Raw genomic sequence first — 20,886 nt, forward strand, 5'->3', positions numbered from 1 at the left:
TCTATAACTTCAAGGATAACAATAAGAGATCAAAATTTTAAATTAAATTAGTAAACTAAAAAAGCATGTCACTAAGAGAGTTTTCATAAAAAAGGTTTGAGTTAAATTTAATTTAATAAAAAAACCATGCTATAACTTTATTTAATGAAAACAAAACATAAATTTTAATAAAAGACCCTTAACTTTTAATAAAGACGACAAAAGAACTTAAATTTTAATGAAAAAAAAAAAAAAAAAAAAAAACACCTGACGCGCCTGGATGCGCAAGTCCATCACTGACACTATTTATGAAACAGTACTACACTGTTTATGAAATTTAACGGTACTATACTATTTATGAAACTGCAGTATTATACTATTTATGAAACTAACGATACTACACTATTTATTGTCCATATTCATAACTAGTGCCTAGTTCTTGGTTCACTTTTGTAAATAGTGCGTAGTTATTGGGTTCTGTTTCATAAATAGTGTATAGTAATTGGTACAGTTTCATAAATAGTGTCTCATTTTTTTATCTAGTTTCATAAATAGTGCTTAGTTCTTGGTCCGCTTTCATATATAATGCCTAGTTCTTGGTCATGTTTCATAAATAGTGTCTAATTTTTTGTTCAGTTTCATAAATAGTGTATAGTAGTTGATACAGTTTCATATATAATTTCTCTTTCTTGGTCCAATTTCATAAATAGTGTCTATTTCTTGGTTCAGTGTTTTATATTGAAGTCTTTCAATTTTTTATATTTTCTAATCAAACAAAGAACCAATTAGAACTGGAGGTAATTGAAAATTCATATGGTTCACAACTCAAAGTTTTTTTAGGAGTTCCTAATGTTATGTTAATGAACTCCACAAGTTCTCTCTGGTACCGTTTGGTACATGGGACGGGATGGAACGCAGTGGAACGAGGCGTTCCATCCCACGTTTGGTGCGCCAAAATCAGTGGAATGCGCTATTCCACGGAATGAGTTTTGGCTGAATTTTCATTCCACCTCATCCCAACGACTCGTTCCACGTTCGTGGAACACAAAATTATAACATTTTAAGACAAAAATGCCCGTTTCCCATTGTCCTTTCCTCAGATCTCAACCTCTCTGTCTCCTTCTTCTTCCTCATTGCTTCCATTCGAGCCCTAGTTTTCCACGGCATCTCTCAATATTCAAAAAATGGGGAAGCCATCCAAAGGCAAGAAATCTGAGAATTTGGGGAAGGGAAAGGTCACCCCTGTCCAAATCGCCTTCATCATCGACCAATACCTTTGCGACAACAACTACTTGGTAACCCGCTCTCTTTTCAGAACCGAAGCTTTGTCCTTTATCGCCAAATTGCCGATTCAAGAGGTACCCACTTGGTTTTTCCCGATGATTTGTTCAAAATCAGTCTGAAGGATTTCCCGATGATTTGGGTTTTTTTCTATTTTTTGCAGGCGTCGAAGAGTTTGTTGAGCATGATGAACACTTACAATGCCGGTGGAAGCCCAGTCTCTGCACCTTCGGTTATGGCTCTGAAGCCGATGCTTATGGCTACTCCATCTCACCCGCCTGATGGGTCTGCTGCAGGTATAATCCTAAGCCTCCCCGTCTGGTTGTTTGCTTTGTGTTTGAAAAATTGCCTGAATGAATTGAGAAATCTTGTGGCAGTTGCATGTTTAGTGAGCTTAGATGACTTGAACTCGTAGACTATACATTTATTTGCCTTAACAAGTTATTTGAATCATTGATGGCTACAATGTACAATTGCAGGTAATATTCTTATTGTTTTTGTTTGTGTTTGAAAAATTTGTTGCATTCATTGAGAATATAGTGAAAGTTGCATGTGACTTTTGAGAGCTTAGATGCTTTAACTATCTGACTGTTTCTGGGAATGACTATTAGGCTGACATGGTACTGGAATTCCTGCAGAAGATTTCTAATCGTGCTAACAACTCAACAATTTAAGAGTTGTTGTATCATTAGATAACACATGGTGCACTGCTATTTTATTGGCTTGAAAGATAGGAATTGTATTCTTTAGCATTACACATTGGGTTTAGTATGGATGTTGAAGTGATTGATGTCAAATGAATGGTGCATCATGGAATGTCAGGGAAATGATTGGCTTCAATCATTATACAATGCTCGCGCTCAATGGGCACCTGTGTATTTCCGAGATTCCTTTTTTGCTGCTATATCTCCCAATCAAGAGTACGATGGCTTCTTTTTTGAAGGCTATGTGAATCAACAGACCATATTACCATTGTTCTTTAGGCAATATGAAAGTGCTTTCAAGAACTGGTTTGAAAGGGAAATAGAATTAGACTTTCTGATTGTGATTTGTGTAGTTTTTTTGTTTTATTATTACTTACCAATGCTCTTTGCTTTTCATTTTATAGGTCTCCATGTATGTTGTTGCAACACATTAGGTCTGTTGGGATTGTAGGGATATAAGTTAGTTGGTTAGTAGCTTATGAGTGAAGCAAAGAATACTTGTATAAATAACAAAAACCTCTCTCTCTGTAATTCATTCATTGTTCAAGGAATACAATATTTAGTCATTCACTTTCTCTCTCTAAATTCTCTGCCATTGTTTTTTGTTTTGCTTCTTTTGCAATCTCCAAAAACTAATCATGGTATTGTTATGTGTTCAAATATGAACAAGTTCCAAAAAAAAAAAAAAAAAATGTCCCGTCCCGTCCCACACATAAACATTGTACCAAATAACAGACAGAACATGGGTAAGTTAGTCATTTAATCTTTTGGTTCCGTTTCGTCCAACGCGTACCAAACGCAAAACGGAACAACTGTCATGTTCCATCCTGTGCATACCAAACATAACACGAAACCTCTATTCCGTCCCGTCCTATCTTGTCCCCTCCTATCCCATTTCGTTTCGTCTTGTCCCATCTACGTACCAAACGGTACCTCTAAGAATGCCCTTTCTCTGCAAGTTTTTTTTTTATGAATCCCCTTTCTCCTGCCATCAATCACTCCACATAAATATTTTTTTTAAAAAGGTGCGGCAGACATTTTAGGGAGTCTTAACGAAAAGCTCATAGTACTGTTCACTGCAACGAAAAACCACATTCTTACACTAAAAAGTCAATCCTTGTACTATTCACTTTATCTTTTATTTTGTCCTTATCGTTAAAACTCAAAGTTTTCAAGCTCTTTTTATTAGTTCTCCTTACATTTTAAATGGATAAAAAACTCCATAGAAGCAAATACATAAGCTGGGAAAAAGCACCAGCACACCAAACCAAACAAAATCTAGGAAAAAACGTTGTGCAATTGCACGCGTAGTTAGGTTTTTTTTGTTTTTATTATTAAATAAAGGTATAGGATGATTTTTTTGTTAAAATTTAAAGTTTTAAAAATATTTTTATTATTTTTTCTTAAAAAATAAGCATGTTAATCAATGAAAATAATCTGATTATTAACATCTACAGTTTTAAATTTATAAAATTTAATTTAAAATTTTGATTTTTTAAGCATTACCCTAACAATATTACACTTATTCCTTCTTAATGATTTTCAGTGAATAGTTTTCATGTAGCGATGTTGTTTGATTTTTTTTCCGCCCGAATGCTCTCCACGTGTTGATCATCGCTTCAGCTTCTCTTTGTCATTCCCCATTTTTCCGATCATCGTCGAAGGGCTCTGTTTGGACTCCTTCTCGACTTTTCCTCTGACTCTCCTTCACTTTGCAGTCTTCTCTCATCTCTCACTCTTTCACATGCTTTCCTTCTCTACTGAAGAAGCCTTCCATCCATTTCGATCTCTCCCACAAACCCTTATGTTGCCAAAGCTTGCCTTCTCTCGCTCTCTGATCTCGACTTCTCTCTCTCACTTTCCTGCTGAAAAAGACGAATCCAGTAGAAATTTCTCCAGTTCACTCTTCAAAAACTATAAATCACAACTGTCAAACTCCAAAAAAAAAAAAATAATAATAATCGAATTCGAAAAGCCTTTTGGTTTTCCTTGTTGGGGTTTTCAATTGCCATGTTTTAATTTAAATTTGTTTATCTGCGATTTGCTTCCTATAAAAATAGAACCATTTCCTGTATTTTCGGGATAATTCTTTTATCCCGTTTCTTCTGCATTTAATTTGCTTAGGAAAATTTGTTTTGGAACCGAAAGTGTATGTCTCTTAATATGATTAAATTTTGTTAACAAGGATTTTGGTCTCTAGATTTTTCATAGTGGAATTATTATGGTGTTAATTTCTGCCGATGCCTTTCTTTTTGTACATCTCCCAATTATATGTAAATTCAATGAATTGTGAAATTTTTGGTGTCGTGTATTCAATGGATTGGCCAAACGGACTGATAATTAACAATGGTAATAGTTGATTTCACTTTGGAAAACTGTTGCTGGTCAAAGAGAGGTCACAATGTGCCCTTTTGTATGAACTATATGTGAATAGTGATAGATTGTAAGGTGATTGAGATTTGTGCAGGTAATTACTATAAATACAAATGGATGGTGCACACAAATTACTAAAACTTCAAGCAAAAATAACAGACCCAGATACCAATTCATTTCAATCCCCAACCACCTTGATCTGTTCCAGCTTTTTCTCTTCCTTGGTATGCATTATTCCTCACTCTCTCTCTCTGTTTTTTTTTTTTCTTTTTCCTTTTTTTTTTCCCTTTAATTATTTCTGGGATGTTGGAAACTGAATTCCAAAATTATTGTGATGTTGGAACCCAAATTTGGGATGCATGTAAACTGAAAGTCTTGTATATTTAGATGATTTTATATGCATGATTGGGACAAAACTGGAAAGACCTATTGTGACATAGATAATGTCACCACTGTCCTCAAGCTAAAAGCTTGGTCTCTTTTCCATCAATTAATCTCATTTCTTTGCCTTCTAAAGCGTTAAGTCATGTTTATGACATATCCCTTTCATTTTTCTTAGAAAATTCATCTTTGCCGTGACAGTCCCTACTTATTGGCTTCACTAGGCTTTATATTTTTTACCAATGATTGTGGAAAACATGATATGATAGATACTGCAATGAGAAAAGATGGCATATATGTGGTTGATGTCATTTTATAAACAGCATGCAGTTTGATTTTGTGAAATTAGTATCATTTCAGGTCGAGGATAATATGATCATTGAATCTGTTGTCAAGATATACTATAGTAAGGATCTTGCAACCATGAATTTGGTTGAAATGACTATTAGTAATGATTGAAGTGTTTAATCCTTTTGATTGCGGAACGTTTAATATTAAAAACTGTTTAGTAATTATTATTAAGATATAAAGTGAATAATGAAGGCAAGCGAATTGAGGTGTTTCTAATTTGTATCAGTTGAATCTCTAAAAAATTAGTGTTTGTTTTCACAATTTTTGATATTTTTTATTATTTTAGGCCGCACATGAAGTGTAATGTGGTATGCATGCTAGGTAGAATTTAAAAGTAAACTAGGACCTCCTGAGATTGCAGGTGTTAACTTAGTTCTTAGATTGTTTGTGTATCAAGGTTATAGGTGTAATCATCCTCAATTAAATTCTCTAAATCCTGCTGTTGAATTCATTCTTCTGTTTGTTTCATTATATGATATGGGAGGGCATAACCTTTTTTTTTTTTAACTTCTTTAAGGTTTTCTGGACCCCTTACTTTTGAACGTGCAAGTCGTCATGAAAAAAATCAAGATTATGAAACGTTGAAGATGCTATAGATTATGAAAAGATTTTGTACGCTTTTTTTGGCAGGTATTCCTTCAATATTACATTTGTAATTGATGTAATTGATGCAGTTATCGTTACTCCAACTTTTAAGTAAACAATTATTTTCCCCTTTCTACTTTGAGAAAATAGAATTTTCTTTAGACATTTAAACTTGTTTCATTGATGATGAGGTTGTGTATAAATTGCATTGGTTGCATAACTCAATTTTTTACTCGAACATTGTTTTTGAATATTGTAGTTGTATAATTTTTCATATAATTTTTAACCACGTAGCAACGCGCGGGTACAAATTCTAGTTGATGTCTTTAGCTTTTCAGAAGTGGGAGCTATGTAAAACTTCCATAGAGTTCACATTACTTTGTAATGAGAAAAAGACACTAAACAAGTTTTACACGAAGAATCAATTATAATATGACAGGTGAAAATAACGAGGCTTTTTTTTTCTTTCTTTTCCAATAGTTCTTAAAGTATTTTTATATTAAAAAGTTATTATTTTTAGATTTTTCAATGCACATCACAAGTAAACATTTAAATTACACATCTGAACATAAACATTAAATTATTTAACTTCATTGGAATCTAATGGCTTTTATTCATGTCTAACTTTACTTTTACTTTTGATGTTCATTAGAGAAAATTTACTGTATTTAATTCCTAATTTGCTAAAAGGTTAAACTGTATTTTTTTTCACTTATTATTACTTTTTGGGCCGATAAAGCTAAAAGATAGCCCAAAACACAACGGGTACTACATAAGGAGTAGCCCAAAAGTGATTGCAAAAGTGGGAAGTAACGGTCCATAGCTCAACTCAACGGGATAAAGGGACAAACGATAGAGTTAGTTGGTTAAATTATTAGTTGTTGAGAGAAAAGGAGATCAGTGGAAATAGAACCCCGAATCATAATTTTAATCTAGTCGGTTGTTCGTTTTGGGTAATAATTTCAAGCACATCTTTACATTTAGGACCTTTAAATATAATAAAATGGATGAGAGTCAAAGAATAATGTTGATGGTATGAATTTTACATCGGGAAGCAAATGAATTTTGTATGTGCTTATAAGTAAAGCTACTCCCCATATTACAAATTGAGTTTATGGTGGAACTTCAATGTTTTTATGGTACCAGAGAGCAGGTGATCCCATATAATAAGTCCAACGGCTTCATGTCATTCAATTTGTATTCACTGCATTCTAGGCTTGAAAATTCGCCCCACGTGAGGGGTTGAGAATATGAATCTTATATTTAAAAATAATGGATTTTACACGTGCTTATAAGTAGTGCTACGTATAGTAAAACCTCAACTTTCTCTAAACAAAAATATTCATGATTGTTCAAAAGAAAACTGGTAGGCATTACCTATTCGTTTTTAGCAGTCTTTCTTTCCTCTGTTTTTGTTTGGAGAGAAGAGGTGAGATCAAGAAGGAAAACCAACACAATCTACAGACACTTCTTTTTGGTTGATGAATGCGCTACATCTGCACAATCTAATGACACACAAAACCTTTTCATGATATTATTAGTTTTATTGAAATACATGCATGGGATTTAGTATTTACTATTTACATGCACAACAAGGTAAAGTAAATGCGGATAGATTAGTCAACCCTTCATGAACTCCCATTAGATAGCTAATCAAAGGCCTTGAGACGTTAGATCGCCATCTGACGAGGAGTCGGAGATGCTACACTTGATACTTTCCAGCAGTGGGCTGAATAGATACGGTGGTGTATTTATCTGCCAAGTATTCTCACTAGTACCAGTAGTGGTAGCAGTGCACTCAAAGTCGATGCTGCTTGGTTGGTACCCGACATTGACAGATTTATGATGATGATCGGCTGCGCCCAGGTGTCCATTTTGTTGATCGAATGCTCTCACCATTGCATGAGGATGATGGTTCGGATATTGCTCCACTACATGATCACCTGTTAATTAAACATTGAACATATAGTGTTAGCTATTGCCTATTGGTATCATGAAATATAGAGAATATATATATTGTATATTATCAGCTCCTTAATTGATGTATAGTTGAATGCAATTCGTAGGATGGTGCGAGTGTTTTAAGGAATAATTTGACGTAAAGCGTATGTAAGTGGTTTTTTAAGTTGGTCAATGCGGTTGAAACTATCCAACCATAGAGTATGTTACGGGCAAAGAGATTTTCCGAAGATAAAGTGTATTCAATTAGAATTTAGTTTTCAAAAACATTACTTTACCTTGTGTCAATAAAGCAGTCTCATTCAACATTCCATCAACCACTTCCAACGAATTCCAGTTTACATAGGCTTCCCTTGCTAAATTCTCAATGTAGGTCTGCAAAGTTTAAGAGAGAATTGAAGAACACAAGTTAGGTTTAATACTAATATTTTTTAAAAAGCACAATAGCAATTGATTGATTAAATGAATTAGTTCATACCCTATTGATATTGCTGAGGTCTCGAATGGGGAAATTTTGGCCATTAACCACAGCCCTCAATACTTGACATATAGGATTTAGGAAAATCAAGAAATGAGAACCGCGTAATATGAACATTTTGTTACCCATCACACAGGTTCTGGCGTGCTTTACTGTCACTTCCCACATTTTTTCTGACATTCCAACTCCTAAAATCTGGTTTAAAAACAGCATTTGGAATAAATTGATATTAATTAGCCAGTTATTTAGCATAAGCATTAAGTTTATAAATAATTGTATGTATGAAAGTATTTATATGTACCCTTCTTAGCTTTGACCGGTCAACAACAAACAACTTCAAGAAGTCTTGTACTGTGTGAATGTTCTCTGAGGCTAGCTTCTTGTGAAAAGCTCCATCCTTCCCAATCTTCTCCAGGCGCCAAACTTCATCTTCCAACATTGGTGGGTGATGCTTCTTGTACACTTCACATCAAAACTTACTTAGTTATATGTTGACATGGGAGAATTGATAATACTATGCGATAATGTGATTGTGACACTTAAAAAAAATTTCCTCTAACTTAAAACGTACAAAATTGACTCAACTTCTATTTCATAACTGGATTTTTTGCTTCATTTTGCATTTCAACAATTATAAACATTAGTAAAAAGACAAATTAAGTATCAAAGTAAATCTCTATTATTCGTTTAACATGCATGAACATTGACTTGACTTGAACATTCATGATTGGTTCACTTCCAATACCATTGACCAGAAGACACTCAAATCCGCTGACCCAGAGTCATGCAGGCCAGACAAGTATTTTTTAAAACCAAATTGGACAAAAAAAAAATTAATTTAATTCGAGCCATAGGCTGATCATGAACACGATCACTTCTTCTAAAACTAATGAATATACCAAATTCAGACTCAAATATTTACTTGAGAAAAAACAAAATATTTATAAGATGATCAAATATTTCTAAAACTAATGGTATCATCGCTAGGTATGAACATGATCTTTCCTCGCAAATCCTTGAGAAAAAGCAAAATATTTATAAGATGATCAAAGTATGTAACAAGCGAATGTTATTGCTTTGTGCTTGTATTGGTTGACTCCACTTAAAGATGAGCACCTCTATAAAATGAAAGAATAAGCCTTGGAATCGATGTTCATTTAAGTCTACAATACTCTTTAGGTGATTAGGTGAAACAATAAATGCGGTGACGCAACAATTTTTCTCTTCTAAAAAACTTATGTGACATACATATTCATGTATGTAAAAGGGTAGAAACTATGAATTTGTTTTACAAAAAGATCGGTTCACAATAACAATATTAGTTAATAATAAGTAGTAACAATGATTTGGTAATGATCATGAAAAAGTTCTAGCGGTTTATGAGAAGAAAGAAAGTACGAAGATCGTGCATATAATACTTACATTCTCCGCGATGATCTTTAACAACGAAAGCATCGGTCATGGCCTCACGGATCCTTGCACCTTGATAGCCTGTGCCTGGAGCCACTCTTGCTCCAAGCCTAAACTTTCTGCTCCTAATCCAGCTCGAATTATCTGTAAACTCGATCTCCCCAACAGTAGCAAACCCTTCTCTCGCCGTCACGTTTACTTCGCCCGTGAGCAATGGCCTCTTGCCAGTTCTCTCCCTCAAGACGTTGTTATCAAATTCTTCGCTGGTCCAATTGGCACGGTCTCCGGTGGGGAAGTCCCCATCGAGAACAATGATTTCGACTTTGATTGGATTGGGAAGATTAATTGGCACCATTTGATTAGCTCCACTACTTTTGTCCACGACCAAGATTTTAATTGGGTTGTTGTCTTCATCGGATATCTTGCTTGCTGTGAAGATTGGGAGTGAGAGGCTCTTAGCGAAGACAAGTTGTAAGCTGGATTGTTCTAAGGTTTTGATTCTCAGTGAAGGTTGCCTTGTCAATGAGCGCAGTGATGAGCACCGTCTTAGAACATGGTCCACCTCTTCACTGACCTGAAAAATTCAATTTAATTATAGATTGTTTTAATTAAGAAAATGTTAATATAATTAAAGAAAATTGATGTTTCACTATAAAACTGATTGACAATACGGTAATATAAAACTACATAATATATCATTAAGCAGGATTTGCAAGAGAAAATATGTATATATAGCTAGGGTTTACGTACCACTCTTCTAAGCAAAGGCTCTAGGGATGCGAAAAGGTTTTGCATGGAGTTCACCAAAACCACTTCCCCGATTACACTGTCAAGAATCAAAAGCAGTTCAAAAATCTTTATGATCAGAAAACATTTTATTCCATTTCTAGATTTGCATAAAATAAAAGATAAAGAATATAACAACGAAAGAAGAAAGCAAAGTATTTGCATGTATATATAGAGTTGATAATTAAGGTTTGGGGACCTACGAAGCAAAAGAAGGCCTAGGTCTTTTCCGGTTGTCATCTGGCTGATCTTGGTCGGATTCTGCATCATTAAAAAACCTTTTGGCGGCCATTTCTCCAAAATATATAACTCCAAAGAATTACACCGAAAGAGAGAGAGACAGAGTGATTGATGAAGATGATTAGTATTGAGGGTGATTGACGAAGATGATTAGTATTGAGGGTTTAGGGATTGTCATGCAGCCATGGCTAGCTTTATATATATACAAGGTAAATATATACATAAAGAATGAGGAACAATTGATGGGTTAGTAAACTAAATTAAATAATATAAAAAAATGAAGTTTCGTGGAATGGCAAAGGGAAGCAGCTAGGTAGGAGAGAAACAAGGTGACCTAGGTTTAGCCACGCATGACGATCGACTTTGACGTCAACTTCTATAATTTGCTTCATATTAAAACCAACCCCTTCTGTCTGTCGTTATTTGGTATTGGTCTTCTTTATCTGGTCCTACTCATCACAAAGTCTCACGGTTAAGATGCATGCATCGTGATGGAAGGGTTCACCGTCAAACCATATCAACCATCAGATTTAAGTGTTAGAAAATCTCTACGATTGGAAATTTTAATTAGGTTGTTAGAGAATTAATCAACAATGTAAATCGATATCAAACTAGTTTAAACGCTGCTCATTTACGTGCACGTGTAAGGTCATTTAGCAAATAAAGAGACAAATGAACATGATCACTAGAACTTTGGCACCATATCAAACAATTACCAAACCTCAAAAACTTCAGTTCTCAAAAAATTGACTTACAATATATATCAAATTAACATTGCATTTATGCGATAACATATATGTCTATATCACGGCACAAATTTAAAAATAACTTATATGTGGAAATATTCGGGTCCCAGATACCGTGTACTACAAGTACATCAATGTTACTTGTGGTCAATAACTACATTTCTCAGAAGGTTCTAATTCATTTCTATGTAGGGCCTCTAAATTGTAATGATTTGATTAATTAACGACTATACCATAAACTTATAACTACAAGCACAATAAAGGAAAGAGACACGTATTGCTCCCTTGCCAGTTAGAGGGAGCTTTATCTCTGCTTAGTTAGGTGACCAAAGTTTCAGAGCTTTTGGATGTTGAGAGTGAATCTACATCAGGGAATTAAGTGATTTTTTATGCACCTATAATAAATTAAGTTTGTTGAACAAAACAATTAAATAAGTTAATTTTTATATTGTCAATTAATTTTATAGTGGAACTATAACTTCTCTTATGCTATCATAGTACGTGATCACATGTGTTGAGCCCAACAGTATGTGAGGATGTGAAGGTAAACAAATCACACATTGGTGAAAGAAAAAACCTTGCAATGTCTGATAAGATGTTGGGTAACTCCTCATATTGCCAATTAGTTTTCTCATGGAACTTCAGTTTTCTTCAAGGCATTAGAGCAAGTTAGCCCATGTATGAAGCCGAACAGCCACACATGCTCTATATCACCCAATTCGTGCCGTCCACGTGTTTGGTTTGAAAATTCATCACACTTAAGGGTGCATGTGAGGATGTGAAGGTAAAAGATTCTCATATTGATGAAAAAAAAAACCTAATTGGTTTTATAATAGAACATCAAATTTCTTTATAATCCATCTGCTCTCACATCACTCAATATGTATTGTGTACATATTAGACTTGTATGATCTCACACAAGCTTTAAACTCTGATTTGTCTGTCGTGGAACATGAATTCTTACATACAACAAGCCAAGAATATCTCAACACGAAATGTCGGAGGAAAGTTTGCTGAAAGAACCAAGCTAATTCCTCACCATAAGCACTGCGTTTGACTCTGATAAAAAAAAGAAAGGAAAAAGGTACTTAGTTTGACTGAATATACAATACTTTTTCTCTTTTCTTTACGATTGAATATTTACATTATTCAGTAGCCTTTCATAATTATGTAGAATCTTCACCACATGATTTGGGCTTCATCTACTTATTTTTGTAATTTGCCAGCTTAAGCAACCCAACTCGTATTTCACGTGCAGACTGGGCCTGTCAGGGTCTGTCAAGTTTTGAACAGAATCCGCGTTGAGCCACAAGCGAGGAGGGCTTGGTAAATATGTCCTCGACTATATTCGTGGATAATGCTAAATTGATAACGTTGTTCCTACCCTACTCTATTAGAAACTGTTATTAAGGGCTTATTAACTTTTAACGCTTCATCTAGGCCTTCAATTACTCAATTTTACAAGATTGATTTTAACACATCATTTTATCATTGCCTTAAAAAGTCATATCCTGAAGAGTATCAGTAAGTTTCTCTTTATTTGGAGAGTTGTGCGATATATGTTTAAATCAGGCTATTAAGTAGTTTACGGTATAGAAAACAAAAAAACGGATGTCACAAATATCACACTATCACAACTATCTTGAAAAATTAACTTATACACTTCCAATTATCCCAACAAATAAAGAAAACAAAACCCGCAAAAAGAACTCCAAAACTAATGACAAAAACATCCATAAACCTTTTTAGTTTACTAATAAATGAATGATGAGAAAAGAAAAAAAAACATCTAAACCCTAAAAATCAATTGAATTTCATGATCTTTGGAGCAAACCTCAGCAGCCTATCCAAAGAGTTTGGCAAGAACTTCCTTGCAAACAAATAGCAAATATTGGTTCGCTTCCCATTGTACTCACACTTGCTTCCATGTCTCAGCTTCTTCAAGAAATCAATCGTTACATCTGTTCTCATAAACTTAGATGGATGGGGCCCACCCTTGGACCAGTCAACCCAAGTCAACGTCCTGTTAGAATTCTTCTTCCAAAACTTGATGCTTACATATGTGGGCAAGTAGTGCTCATCGGAGTAGCATGAGGGGGTGCAATACTTTGTGAACACAGGGAAGTACTTTTCATCGGAAACCACCTCGGTTGCGATCTCACGGTCCACTTCGAACCACTGTGAGCCCTTCCGCCACTGGTCGAGAGTGATTTGAGGTCTCATTTTGTGCCTATACCGTTCGCGGCCGACCGGGCCAGGAAGGTCGTAGGCCTCCACGAATGTTTGGTTTGAGTCCATGAGATAACTGTAGACTACGTTGAAGTTAAAGAGTGGTATGCATGACTCTGAGAGGAGCACGAAACGTTGGTTGGAGAAGTCAAGCAAAGCATTGGCTAATAGGCGACGCTCTGCTTTCACCATGTTAGGCTCACCCCATGTCACATTCTGCACGCATTAACAATTGGAGTTAGTAGTCGATCATTATTACACTAAACAAAATGTTCTTTGTTACAATTTGTCGTGCTACATTATTAAATTCTTATGTACATAATTGATAGAAATTGACAGTCTGATACTTAACATGTTTGACGTTCAACACTAGAAAGTCGCTAATACAAATTGAAAGCATGGTCATAACCTAATATGTTCGACATTCGATATTGGGAAAAAAATATGACATGTTATGCTAATATGTTACGTTTGTTAAGAGGGACTGGCTACCCTAGCTAAGTTGGCTCTTTCTGGAATTTGATATGTTCCACTTTGCTATATACTTACTTTTTGTTACTTGCTAACTACATAAAGAAAGAAACTAATGGCCACTTTTGCTTTCTTTCTTCACTTTGATACGATGAGCATGCATGAGAAAGAGACAAACAATACGAAAGGAATTTGGAAATTAAGGTCTTCTAGGGAGTTACAAAAAGAGTAGAATCCAAGCAATGCATATGCAACAAAATTGAGTCCACCACTCAATCCATATGCCAAATTTATTAATATTTTTATGAAATGTAAAAATTAGAAGAAAATTAATTAAGGGAAGTTAAAATGTAAATTAACAGACTTTGGAAAAATATGCGGTGTGTGACATTTTGGTACATATAAAGTACTCATGTGTAAGGATTATTTTGACCAAAAAAAATAAATCACCCACCAAATAATTTCCCAAAACTCATTTGTTATTTGTTCATGCCTCCACGACTTCAAAACTCATTTGTTTACCCATGTTCTTATGTCTAATTTTTTTATCAACACATGTAACAGTAATGCCAATTATTATAAGAATGAAAAGATCTGCTTAGACTCCATACTATATATTATAAAGTGAATTAAGTTTTGAAATTTATATATTATGGAACTTAGGTATTATACATCTCATTCCATAAACATAATGTATGGAAAAGAATGCCAACTATCAATATTATAACTCAGTTCCTTAAAAAAAATATAAGTAACTTCTGAAGAAAAGGTTGAGTAATTAAGAGAAGCTTGCTTTTTATGGACAAACCTGCCAGAATGCAGAATCACACATATACGTAGGCTCATAAACAAATGATGATTTGGTCTTCCAAAGACTTGTTATGCAGAATGAATATTTAAGTAATGTAACAACACTACAGACCAACAAGATAGAATTGAAAAGGAAACATGGGCATGAAGTTCTCCACTGTATGAGGCGTGTTATGAGGCAAGGCTGATGGCTTTTCCATATACAGATAATGGCCTCAAAATCTCAAGTAAAGTCAATTCGAGTTTACAAGTTCTCCCAAAGGTGGTGTCTAAAAATGGCTAACTAATTAATATGAAAAGAATTAATTAATTAGAATTTACTGTAAAATATAAATATAAAAGTTTAGAAAATTAAAATAGTTTTGCAAAACTTCACTGAAATAGGAAAAAGAAAGAAAAAAACAACTACTTTCTTGTACAACTTTGATTACGGAGAAAATTCGAATATCTGAATTAAAGCAATATTGTGTAGTACTCCTGTCTAATGACTTTTTATGCTTCACATGTAGCTTATAAACAAGAGATTTCAAATATAGACCTAATTATAAATAATTCATTGTACGACTTAACTCAAACAATTCCGCTTCAAGGTAGAATATCATTGTAACAAAAAAAAAAAAAGAACATATTGCGTACACACAAATTAATGAAGCTAGCATAACGCATTGACTGCCTACCATCAGTTAACCAGAACATCCAGACGTTGGCTTTGAAAGTTTACATCATTTAAATTATATTTTTTAACGAATCCAAAGTAAAGTTCTAAATATTGGTGTGGCGTAATTCAATTTGCTATATATGTATTCACGCAAAGTCAGCATTGCTTAGAACTACTACAAGTTAATCACATATCTTTCCACTTTTTTCTGTAAATTAGATAAAAACACTTGTAACTTGATCAAAATTAATCAAGAGAAATTAGGATTGTAATATGATAAACTGACCTTACTCGGGACCCTCCTGCCATAAAAAACCGAGTTTTCAGGCATGGTGTCATTGAAACCTGGATTGGCATGAACATATATGGAGTACAACCCTTCATGCCCTTTGAAGAACATTTCCCAAAGAGGAGCCAATGCCAGCCGCCCTCTCGTCAAAAACATGAATGCAACTTTCGGAGTCCGTTTAAACGGCAAACCCCGCCGCCGCGGCACCAACGAAGCTCTCCACAGCAGCTCATCGTCGTCCATTTCATGCAAGATATTCGGCGACTTTGTGTATTCTTTCAACCCTATTGGTGGTGCCGGGCTGGCAGCCGAGGTTTTGGCTTTTGTTTGATTTGTTGGGATGTTGAGAGATTGTGGTGGTGGAGAAGAAGATGGTGGATTATTTGTTGACAAATGAGAGTATTTGTTTTGTGTTGAATAAAGTTGGAAGGGAAAATCTTTGAGGTAGATGTTGAGGGAAGCGCCTAGGGCTACACCGAAAGCAAAGATTAGAAAATTTGAGATGATTTTATGGAGGTGGATTTGGGCATTGAAGAAGTGCTTTGGAAAGGAAGGTGGTGGGTGGTGTTGCTGCTGCGTAGTCTTCATTTTTTTGGGAGAGAGTTTTGGAAAATGATAAGTGTTTTGATTGATTGGTTTTTGAAATTATACAAACGAAAAATGTGGTAACCTTAAAGAGGGAGAAAGAGAGGAGGAGGAGGCATTTAAATCTAATTTGCAAGCTTCAAAGAACTATTGGGGCTGGTCTCTCTCTCTCTCTCTCTCTCTCTCTCTCTCTCTCTCTCTCTCTCTCTCTCTCTCTCTCTCTCTCTCTCTTAAATGATTCTTAAATTGGAGAGATTTTCAGTGTGATCGTCATATGATGTGGTACACCATGTTTCCCTATATAAATAATGAGATATGTGTGTTAAAAGGTTAATAACTTAAAATTTTAAATTTTCTCCCACTTACATAAAAACATATGATATATTATTCGTATTCCCGTCACAACTAAAAATTTCTCCTTAAATTGATCTCGTCACACTAGTTTTTTATTTTTTTCTTTGTTAACATGAAAGGTCATAGAGCATTAAATTAACCTAAAAATGGAATTACAAGTAAGATTAACAAGGACCGTCATCATTAATTAGCAATAAATCTTAATTCCTAAGTACATAGAAAGTGGGTTTTAGTGTTCTAAGTATATAGAAAAATTTCTCAGAAGGTTTACATAAAAGACGGTATAAACCGAGGAAATTAACATGAGTTGGGTTTCATTTTTCCTTAAGAACAATGAGTCGGGCTAAAAATAATGAAGTTGTATAGTTGGTCGTGGGGAAGACAACGTATGTAAAAGAGGGGGATTGTATGGGAAATATGGATTCCTTGAATAGTGTAAGAAATTAAGTCTTAATTAGGATATAAATCTGATTAAACAAGGAAGATTTTTGGTGGCAAATTACCATATATATTATAAGTATAGTGTTATTCATACACTATTTTTTATCTCTCATACAACTTTGTTAAATTTAGTTCATAAATCTTCTTCAATTCATTCGATCCTAAGGCCAAAAATTAAGAGTAGTATGTGAAAAGTAAAAATGAGTATGTGGATAGCATTACCCTATTATAATCTATGATGGGAAAGAACTGTTTTCCAAATATACGCTCAATTATTTAATAAATTTGTATCTTTTACTGTTGAAACGAATGATTAAAAAATTAAGAATGATACTTGGAGAAAATTTTCATTATGACCGAATACGAGTGGTACACCACGTGTTTTTATATAAGTGGTGAAATTTTTTTATATTTAAGTTATTAACTTTTTAACACACATATCCCACCATTTGTATAGTGACACATGATGTACCACTCCATGTTCCAATCAAACTGAAAAATCTCTCTATACTTGCCCTCTCCAATATTATATTTAGATTATTATAACAAAATAGAAAGTGATGAAGCCAAATAAAATATAGGGTCCAAGAACAACGAATTTTGCAAATGGCTTCTTAGTCACAAAACGCCTGCAATTTCCTTTTTATGCTTGAACTTTTTGCCCCATGTTTGTCCTTCTACTAATCAGATTACCAAAAAACAAGGGGTAACGGTACATGTATAGCTTGATACGCTGCTGTATTATTAATTTCTCTCCTCACATGACTTATACAAATATGCAATGACAACTCTAAACTCTAAAGTGTTTCTCTGTCGAAGAATAATCACTTGTGTTTCTCTGTCGAAGAATAATCACTTCTATACATCTAAATATTACAAGGGTCAATGCTATTTAATACTACAGTCTAGTGATATTTTTCTACACTTATAAGAGAGGTTTTAAGTTCGATTATCGCTAAATGAGAATTTGAATCACATTATTATGACTGGTCCAATTTGATGGTTAACCCCTCCTCACCTCTTTAGTGTAGATATATAATATCATTTGTTAAAAAAAAATTAAAAAAAAAACATTTTATACTGCAACATCCATATATTATTGGGGTGGAATTCATTGAACCATTCAATTATTTTCGCACTCAAAATAGGTTGTAAACTTGTAACAACATGTATATAAGAGTGGGCTAGCTTTGACATGGTGCACGTGTGACATTTTGAACTTTAAGCGTGGGCTAACCTACTCAAATAATATGAAAAGAGTTGAAGTTTCACCATAAAATTAATTGGCAATATAGTAAGTAACTCAACCTCTTATACATCCCTTACAAAGTTACTCATTTCACGGATGTGAGACTCTTTTACTTTCACATTCTCATTTTCAATGCTCATTCGTTAACCTTTAAAATAAAAACGCTCATTTTAATTTTTTTTAATATTATGTAAGATACATAAATACATATTAATTTATCAAATTTGTACAAAAGTAATATAAATTGAGTAATGTTATTTGGATACACAAAACAAACACATTATAATTATGAAACGGCTTTTTAGCTAAAATGGTCCTTGATTTTGATATAACTCCTGAGTTTGGTCCCTGAAATTTGAAATCAATAGAAGTGATCTCTGAGTTTGTACACCATTAATCATTTTGGTCATTCTGTGCAAAATTATTTTAAATAAGAACACAAATGACAAAATTCCCTCAATTTAATAATAATGGGCCAAAACGATTTACAAAAATTGAGGGTATTTTTGTTATTTTATTTTTATTTAATGGACCAAAATGATTGATGGTAGACAAACTCAGAGACCACTTCTATTGATATCAAATCTCAGGACCAAAATGAGGAGTTATGTCAATTTCATGAACTATTTTGTCTAAAAAGCATTATGAAAGTGGCCTTAACAACAAGGGTGCAATTTGCTAGAGATGTCGCAGAGCGTCTCCCATAAGGGGTGTGTTATTCACACACTCATTTTTACTTCTCACACGCCCCTTGTTAATTTCTGACCTTTGATCTTTTTTAATTCATCGAATTTGACGGCCAAAAATTAAAACTATGTGTGAGAAGTAAAAAAGATGATGTGGATATCACACCCCTCCCATAAACTTCCTAGGGAATAAAAAGCACATAAAACAAGCTGCAATTAGAACCAAATTTTATTTGATTCAAACTTTTTTCTGAAACATCATTCCTCCCAAATCTTCCAGGGTGAGGTCCACTTTTGGACCAATCGACCCAAGTAACGCTTCGATTCGAGTTTTCTTCAGGGCCAAGAATGTTTACTAGGGTTGGGATGTAATGCTCATCCATGTAACAAGGAGGGCTGCAATGCTCTTTCAATATGGGGTAGTACTTGTTATCTGGTACATTTCAATTGCCAGCTTCTGATTGATCTCGAACCACTGGGAGCCTTCGCGCCAATCCGATATGTTGATTTCAGGCCACATTTTCAGATTGTACTGCCCCGACTCACCTTCCACGGTTCCTCGTATGAACCCATATTGCTTTCACTGGCATTCATGAGGTAGCTGTATATTGTGGTGAAGTTGAACAATGGTATACAAGACTCAGACAGTAACACAAATCTCTCGTTAGTGAAGTCTAGGAGGGCACTTGCTAGTAGTTGTCTCTCACCATCGATCATTGTAGGTCTTCCCCATTCAACCGCCTGTATTAGAGAAGTGATCAACAATGTAATCAGTAAATGTGATACAAATAACAACAGCCGTAATTTATATACAGGTGACAAATTACATGAATTGAGTTGACCATTTTTATCAACAAAAGGTTCAAAACTAGTTGCTTGGAATTCTCCTTCCATAGAAAACAGAATTTGGAGGCCATGAATCAACATATGAAGGATGAGGGTGGAAATATATCTTGTAAAGTCCTTCATGGCCATTGAAGAACATTTCCTATAATGGGGCCAAAGTTATGGGCCCCCCTTGTCAAGAACATGTAGGCAACTCTAGGCACATGGTTATATAGAAACTCTCCAATCCTTGGAACAAACGATGCCCTCCAAAACAACCCACCATCATCATCCATCTTGTGCATCAAAAGTACCTAAGTATCAGATGTAACGTTGTCCGGCAAAGGGAGAAGCGGCGGTGAGGGTGGTTGCGGCAGAAGCTGTGATATTGAGGCTGGCGGCAATAGCGGTGACGAGGAGGAAGAGTTTAAAGTGGTTTGTAAGGTGAACAGGAAGAAGGTCTTGCAGTATAAACTGACCATGACTCCAACGGACAAACCAATGACACAAAAACACAAGAAGAAAGGCGTGGCTAAACTGCATATATTAGGACTTGCTCAGCACCTTTGATCTCTTAAAGAGTTGATATTTCATGGCCACTCTTCCACCAGTTGGAGCATTCGTACGTCCAAATTTGCAATCGCAAGTTGAAGATTTTTTTTAGTATGCTCCGAAGTTTCTAACCGTTAAATCTTAAAACGTTACCAGACATAAAGTATTTTAACCTTCGTTCCAAGTTGTTTTAATTAACGTTTAACTTGGACGTTAGGGTGCAAATGTCACCAAGTTGGTATGAGCAAGCAACCTCCTTGGTTTGGGGCAACAATGATTGAAGAAGGAAAACATTAATGCTGTTTCCCCTGTTCGTTCTTGGATAGAGAAAGTCCATCTTACTCATAGGAAGAGGCTCATGCATACTAATACGATATGAAACCGACTTTCAGAGAAGACGAAAGGGCAAGTTCAGCAGAAACCGAAACAGAACCCGATTCTCTAGGAAGCAGGACTAATATCCG

At 34.7% G+C, this 20,886-nt stretch overlaps 3 protein-coding genes and 1 pseudogene across 9 annotated transcripts; 1 reads left to right on the top strand and 3 right to left on the bottom strand.

The window, feature by feature from the left end:
- Positions 1-1,042: 1,042 nt before the first annotated feature.
- Positions 1,043-2,539, top strand: LOC137711697 (uncharacterized). 7 transcript variants are annotated; one of them, XR_015963308.1, is made up of 3 exons: positions 1,043-1,337; positions 1,424-1,739; positions 1,872-2,539. XR_015963308.1 is itself a non-coding variant. In XM_088695314.1 (3 exons), the coding sequence occupies exons 1-3, from the start codon at positions 1,164-1,166 to the stop codon at positions 1,673-1,675; spliced, it is 345 nt and encodes a 114-aa protein (XP_088551440.1). In that variant the 5' UTR covers positions 1,045-1,163; the 3' UTR covers positions 1,676-2,539. The 7 variants fall into 7 exon arrangements, 6 of the variants coding, with proteins under 6 accessions (XP_068307060.2, XP_088551440.1, XP_088551439.1 ...); XM_088695314.1 differs by having other exon boundaries at positions 1,045-1,337; positions 1,424-1,556; positions 1,638-2,539; XM_088695313.1 differs by having other exon boundaries at positions 1,045-1,337; positions 1,424-1,556; positions 2,369-2,539.
- Positions 2,540-7,163: 4,624 nt separating this feature from the next.
- On the bottom strand, positions 7,164-10,892 carry LOC137711014 (protein SAR DEFICIENT 1). Its single transcript, XM_068450205.2, has 7 exons — positions 10,491-10,892; positions 10,252-10,327; positions 9,514-10,075; positions 8,393-8,553; positions 8,092-8,286; positions 7,892-7,988; positions 7,164-7,597 (listed from the first exon to the last, which is right to left on the bottom strand). Exons 1-7 carry the CDS (start codon positions 10,577-10,579, stop codon positions 7,308-7,310), a joined length of 1,470 nt encoding a protein of 489 aa, XP_068306306.2. The 5' UTR covers positions 10,580-10,892; the 3' UTR covers positions 7,164-7,307.
- Positions 10,893-12,833: 1,941 nt separating this feature from the next.
- Positions 12,834-16,542, bottom strand: LOC137709782 (glycosyltransferase BC10-like). The gene is made up of 2 exons (XM_068448766.2): positions 15,728-16,542; positions 12,834-13,718 (listed from the first exon to the last, which is right to left on the bottom strand). The coding sequence occupies exons 1-2, from the start codon at positions 16,316-16,318 to the stop codon at positions 13,077-13,079; spliced, it is 1,233 nt and encodes a 410-aa protein (XP_068304867.2). The 5' UTR covers positions 16,319-16,542; the 3' UTR covers positions 12,834-13,076.
- Positions 16,543-19,219: 2,677 nt separating this feature from the next.
- Positions 19,220-20,175, bottom strand: LOC137710239 (glycosyltransferase BC10-like; annotated as a pseudogene).
- Positions 20,176-20,886: the final 711 nt, after the last annotated feature.

The sequence above is a fragment of the Pyrus communis genome, chromosome 6, assembly GCF_041283825.1.
Source record: "Pyrus communis isolate YQ-2024b chromosome 6, ASM4128382v1, whole genome shotgun sequence".
Taxonomy (NCBI): domain Eukaryota; kingdom Viridiplantae; phylum Streptophyta; class Magnoliopsida; order Rosales; family Rosaceae; genus Pyrus; species Pyrus communis.

What these genes read in the sequence shown, in the direction of transcription:
- LOC137711697 (XM_068450959.2), top strand. Translation starts at nt 1,164, where the DNA reads ATGGGGAAGCCATCCAAAGGCAAGAAATCTGAGAATTTGGGGAAGGGA. An exon ending in CCAAATTGCCGATTCAAGAG is followed by an intron (nt 1,338 to 1,423) that starts GTACCCACTTGG and finishes TATTTTTTGCAG; the next exon opens with GCGTCGAAGAGTTTGTTGAG.
- LOC137709782 (XM_068448766.2), bottom strand. Translation starts at nt 16,318, where the DNA reads ATGAAGACTACGCAGCAGCAACACCACCCACCACCTTCCTTTCCAAAG. An exon ending in GCAGGAGGGTCCCGAGTAAG is followed by an intron (nt 13,719 to 15,727) that starts GTCAGTTTATCA and finishes TAATGCGTGCAG; the next exon opens with AATGTGACATGGGGTGAGCC.
- LOC137711014 (XM_068450205.2), bottom strand. Translation starts at nt 10,579, where the DNA reads ATGGCCGCCAAAAGGTTTTTTAATGATGCAGAATCCGACCAAGATCAG. An exon ending in AGCCTTTGCTTAGAAGAGTG is followed by an intron (nt 10,076 to 10,251) that starts GTACGTAAACCC and finishes TGAATTTTTCAG; the next exon opens with GTCAGTGAAGAGGTGGACCA. An exon ending in TAAAGATCATCGCGGAGAAT is followed by an intron (nt 8,554 to 9,513) that starts GTAAGTATTATA and finishes TTTGATGTGAAG; the next exon opens with TGTACAAGAAGCATCACCCA.